The sequence below is a fragment of the Bactrocera latifrons genome, unplaced genomic scaffold, assembly GCF_001853355.1.
Source record: "Bactrocera latifrons isolate USDA-ARS-PBARC rearing strain unplaced genomic scaffold, ASM185335v1 scaffold_381, whole genome shotgun sequence".
NCBI classification, from domain to species: domain Eukaryota; kingdom Metazoa; phylum Arthropoda; class Insecta; order Diptera; family Tephritidae; genus Bactrocera; species Bactrocera latifrons.
The window spans coordinates 198,329-202,957 of NW_017537025.1; the positions used below are offsets into that span (position 1 = coordinate 198,329).

Genomic DNA, 4,629 nt, shown 5'->3' on the forward strand with positions numbered 1-4,629 from the left:
GAAACACTCGAAAGTACAAACACAGAAAACGAACGACAGAAGGTGTAGCAAAGCTGGTTTTCCTCGTAAATATAGACACTCTTAACTTTTTTTTCAAAAAAAAAAAAAAAAAAAAAAAAAAAAAAAAAAAAAAAAAAAAAAAAAAAAAAAAAAAAAAAAAAAAAAAAAAAAAAAAAAAAAAACCTTAACAAAATTAGTGAAACATAGTGAAATAACATGTGATCTTAGATCAAATTTTTGAATTTTTTAACGTGAATATTTAAAAAAATATTAGTTATTTTTATATGATTTTTGGATATTCCTACTCTGGAGAAGCTCCCCTATCCGTACATACCCCATTTCTACGGAAATTCGGTTTTTTTTTATCCCTCCGCCAAAGTAATCGGAATCGTGCCGAATCCAATTTGTGGGATATTTTGACAATAATATTAGAAAACATACAAACAGCAAGCAATTAAAGTAGGAGTAGTATTTCACATTTCGACTGGAGCAAAATTTACGAAGGCGGGTTACTGTTGTCATTGCCGCAGTTTTTAATATTTCCCCATGAAAACTTAACAAAATGTTTTTCAAATGTGATACTATATTACCATGGTTTAAAAAAATAGACTTTAACTGTTGCATGACAAAAATTCATAAAAGATATGCCTTATTTTTACTTGAATTAACCCCCTCGTATTACGTTCTTCGTTTGTGCGTATTACTGGCATACCCGAATACAAGCTTTGAGCGAGGCTTTAACGCCGACAGGGCAAGTCTCAATCAAATTGTAACTAAATTGTAAAATTAAAGAAATGATAACGAAAAACGCGAGTCAAGAAATTCAAAAAAAATACTAAAAATACTTCCTAACGCGCAATCAAAATCGAATTTTTCAATTCTCAGCGTTGCCGCCGTGTTTATTTAGCTATGTGCTATACAATATCTATGGGCATTAAAAATTTTAGACAGTAATTTCTAGCTGCCAATTTTATTTAAAGACGACAGAAAGTGACAATCAATGTGTTGTTTTTGTAGCGGCAGAATTTTACGATATTTTAAGATTCGTAATGTTTTACCCATTCCAGCTTATATATGTATAATACATATAAGATAAAAATAATAATAATAATAAGAACACAGATAACTCGGTAATATTCAATTTGAAATTATTTTTCCAGATGATAATTTTTTATTAAACTTTTTTTTTGTGGACATCTCCCCAGCTAAATCTTTTTTCTCGGGAATTTCCCCGACTAAAGTCAATACGAAGCATAATGAAGAATCCGCTATTTTGAAGGGCAAAATTTATATGTTATTTGATTATTAAAGACACATCACTAATATCTTCAGAAGAAGATTTAGTGTTAGAAATATCTGCATTTAAAATCCAAGTATTCATCAGTTTAAAGTATGTAATTTATGGATATAAATTGAGATATTGCCCACAAATATTTTTACCAGGTTATTTTAAAGCCTGCATCGAAACTTTAGTATACCATCCCACGATTTCAAAGAATGTATTGTCAGAGCAGATTCCCCAGATTTAGAATATATATAATTAGCTTATAGTTTTCGGGATATTTGCGTTTTAAAATGAAAATTTCAACTACTTAAAGTACTTCGACTAGTTTGTATACATTTAATATATTTAAAACAGGTGCCACTGACAAAAAAAAAAACCATAAGTCTCCGACTACCATATATATCTTCTTAATCTGAAGAATCTTCCCTATTTAACCATACCAATTTTAACCCTAAAATCATGGGATGATCTACTAAAACAGACCAATTTGGAATATGAAACTGTTCTCACCGGAATTCAAATACTTCTGTTATATTAAAATTTGTTTCTGATTTACTTATTGTCGTACCGATATATTCTAAATAAATAAGTTAACAAGTTCAGTTACAAATATGTAATATTTGTTTAATTCATTGTACAATATTTCACCCCAATCCAACGCAAAAGTTACCGATGGACAAAAAGTCTTAGCCAACGTTTATTATATACATATTATGTATAATGTGAATACCTGCTTTCCTGTATAGCAATATTTTGAACCTTCTTATTATCTTGTTTCGTCACAGATTGGTTTACGTTCCCCGAGTTTTGAGTAATGGCCTTTTCATATTGCTTATTGAAAACACCCAATAGCAATCCTTCCCATTTTTCTTTAGAAGTCCCCGTAAAGAAATCAGTTTTCCTTCGTAAAAAGCTAGCAATTGTATCTAAAAACTGCAAACACACATTTTTAGTTTATATAAAAAAAAATTGATAGTATGTCAAACCTGAGGAATTCCATCCGTATGCTTTTCGGCTATTGCTAACAGCAATCCATCAAATTTTTCATCCTCTATATTCATTTCTAATTATTACCTTCGGCAAACTTTTGTAAAATAATATGAGACCAATCTAGATATCGACTTCTTACTATCGAGAGCGTTATCTTTGAATTTAAAAAGACTGTGTTCACACCATGGTACAAGGTTTACGAAGGTTCACACGCTCAAAACACGAAAAATTGCCTACCTTGTAACTCACTCTTGTGTTCGATCTGTAATAGTCGATAATTGTTAAATAAAAGGCACACATCAAAAGCTAGTGTGAGTTGCAAGGTAAATGATTTTTTTTCGTTACTGGCGTAAAATGGGCATATCGGACACACATGTGCATTCGATCGGAATGAGTGCGATTGCGGTTTACTCGTGCATGGGCTTGTGCGCATACCGATCCATGTTCGCAAAAATGTTTAGCTTTTTTACGATCGGTGTGCACACATATGTGTTGCTGTTGTTGTAACGGAAGAAAAGTTGACAGTCCTTGGCCTGATAAAAATCCGGGTCCGTTCCAGTTACGTAGACCCGACAGTCGATGATACGTGTATGGCGCTGTACGCACACAAAATCTCATTTCTCGTGTCGCCGAACAGTGAAGTTCGCGGACGAACAATGGCAAGTGTTAAAGGGGGAGCCTGCTTTAGGAGCTTCAAAAAATCCATTTTTTGATAATATTTTTGGAAAGGAAAGAAATAATTAATTGAAGCGAAGTTTCTAGGCTTTATAGTTATATATTTGAACTCTTTCACAATTTTTTTTGGCTACGAAATCTTTGATATTCTGCCCTTGGGAGGCAATTACCCGATGCATCTCGCATGTGCATCTTTCGGACGGCAGGCAGAATGCAGTTTGCAATTTCTATCTGAAACAAAAAATTCAAAGAGATTCATATTTTTTATTAATTTATCTTCTAGTTAAATTAAGAAAATTCCAAAAAAAGGTGTAGAATTTTACAAATGTTTTAAAAATTAAAAAAAGAAGCATTTAATGACCAAAAATTTTACTTCTTGTTATTTAAAAATATGTTCAAACTTGACTTTCTTAAAATTTTTTGGTTTAAATAGAAGATATTTTTACATCAAAAATAATAAACTTTGCTCCAATGCCATACGAAGTTTAAGTAGTTTTTTAACCTAGGATTATTGGTACCGCAACCGTTTAGTTTAAGCGATATTCGACTATGAAGTGACCCATGTCACTGCAAATTTGTAATGCCCAAGAATTTCGTGCATTTTGCTGAATTTACCAAGTTAGAGAAGGCAACACCACTCAAAAACGGTCGATTTTTTTTTTATTTTTTGACAGATGTCGCTTGAAGCCTCCGTGCTGGGTTTGGGACCTGCCACGTAAAAAAACACCCCCAATGAAGAAGCAACAATAGTCTCGGATGAGAGACCCCACTTTTGATGACGACCATGGCAAACGAAATAAGGACAAATTGAGGGCATGCACCTAGAATGTCCGGTGCCTTAATTGGAAAGGTGCTGCTGGTTGATGTCCTCGTAAGAATAAAGGCTGACATCATCGCCGTCCAACCTCTGCGAATGGTAGGCACCTTGTCGCGGTGCAGGGGCTTAAACCGCAGCACAGCACGGCATCTCCCAGCCTCCAGGGGTGATGCTGCATAACATCTCTCCTGAGGGCTGGCAGACGCTGCATGTGCGCGGCGACCAAGAGCTACCACCTCCTAATCCAGGGTGTTATGCGACCCGTGCCCATTGGATGATTTGCAGCCAGGAGGTAAATTCGGCTGTATTCGTACGGAGCCTTCCCAACACCGGGCCGCCTTGGAAAGTAACGGTGGCCTTACTGCGTCAAGGGGCTCTGGCGCAGCGGACTTTTGATTTCCCCTTAATAAGAATAGACCGGGAGGCTCACACTAAGGGCCAAACGGTCGTAAGAAAATGATGGAAAACAACAACAACAAAAACAACAACAACAACGACGACGACATCCACAGCAACGACGGCCAAAAGCGGCGGAAGCGCTAGTACAGCGAGCAGGAGGGGCCCGGAAGCTAGACGAAAGTTCAGCTTCCTGGATGCCTTGTCGCCGGAAGAGCGAGCACTCTTTGAGGAGCACGCACGCGACGACGACGACGTGCCCTCCTGCAGCGGCACTCAGCGCAGTGTGTCAACCGTGACCACAGCAAATCGCGCGGAAGCCGGCCCCACAACCCCTTCGAGCAGGATCGACTGCGGAGAGGAGGGTGGTTTCACGAGAGTGGAATCAAAGGGCGATCGCAAAAGAAAAAGACAACGAGGGAACATTCCTTGTACCCCGGAGCCAGGACGACCAGGAGGTCACGAC

At 36.9% G+C, this 4,629-nt stretch overlaps 1 protein-coding gene across 1 annotated transcript in view; it reads right to left on the bottom strand.

The window, feature by feature from the left end:
- The window catches only part of LOC108972154 (nuclear migration protein nudC), an 8,108-nt gene extending 5,664 nt beyond the window's left edge, over positions 1-2,444 (bottom strand). Inside the window, exons 1-2 of the mRNA XM_018938657.1 lie at positions 2,272-2,444; positions 2,016-2,218 (exon numbers count right to left, since the gene is read on the bottom strand). Of these exons, the coding sequence (XP_018794202.1) occupies positions 2,016-2,218; positions 2,272-2,346 (278 nt within the window). The 5' untranslated portion in view covers positions 2,347-2,444. The remainder of the gene's footprint in view (positions 1-2,015; positions 2,219-2,271) is intronic.
- Positions 2,445-4,629: the final 2,185 nt, after the last annotated feature.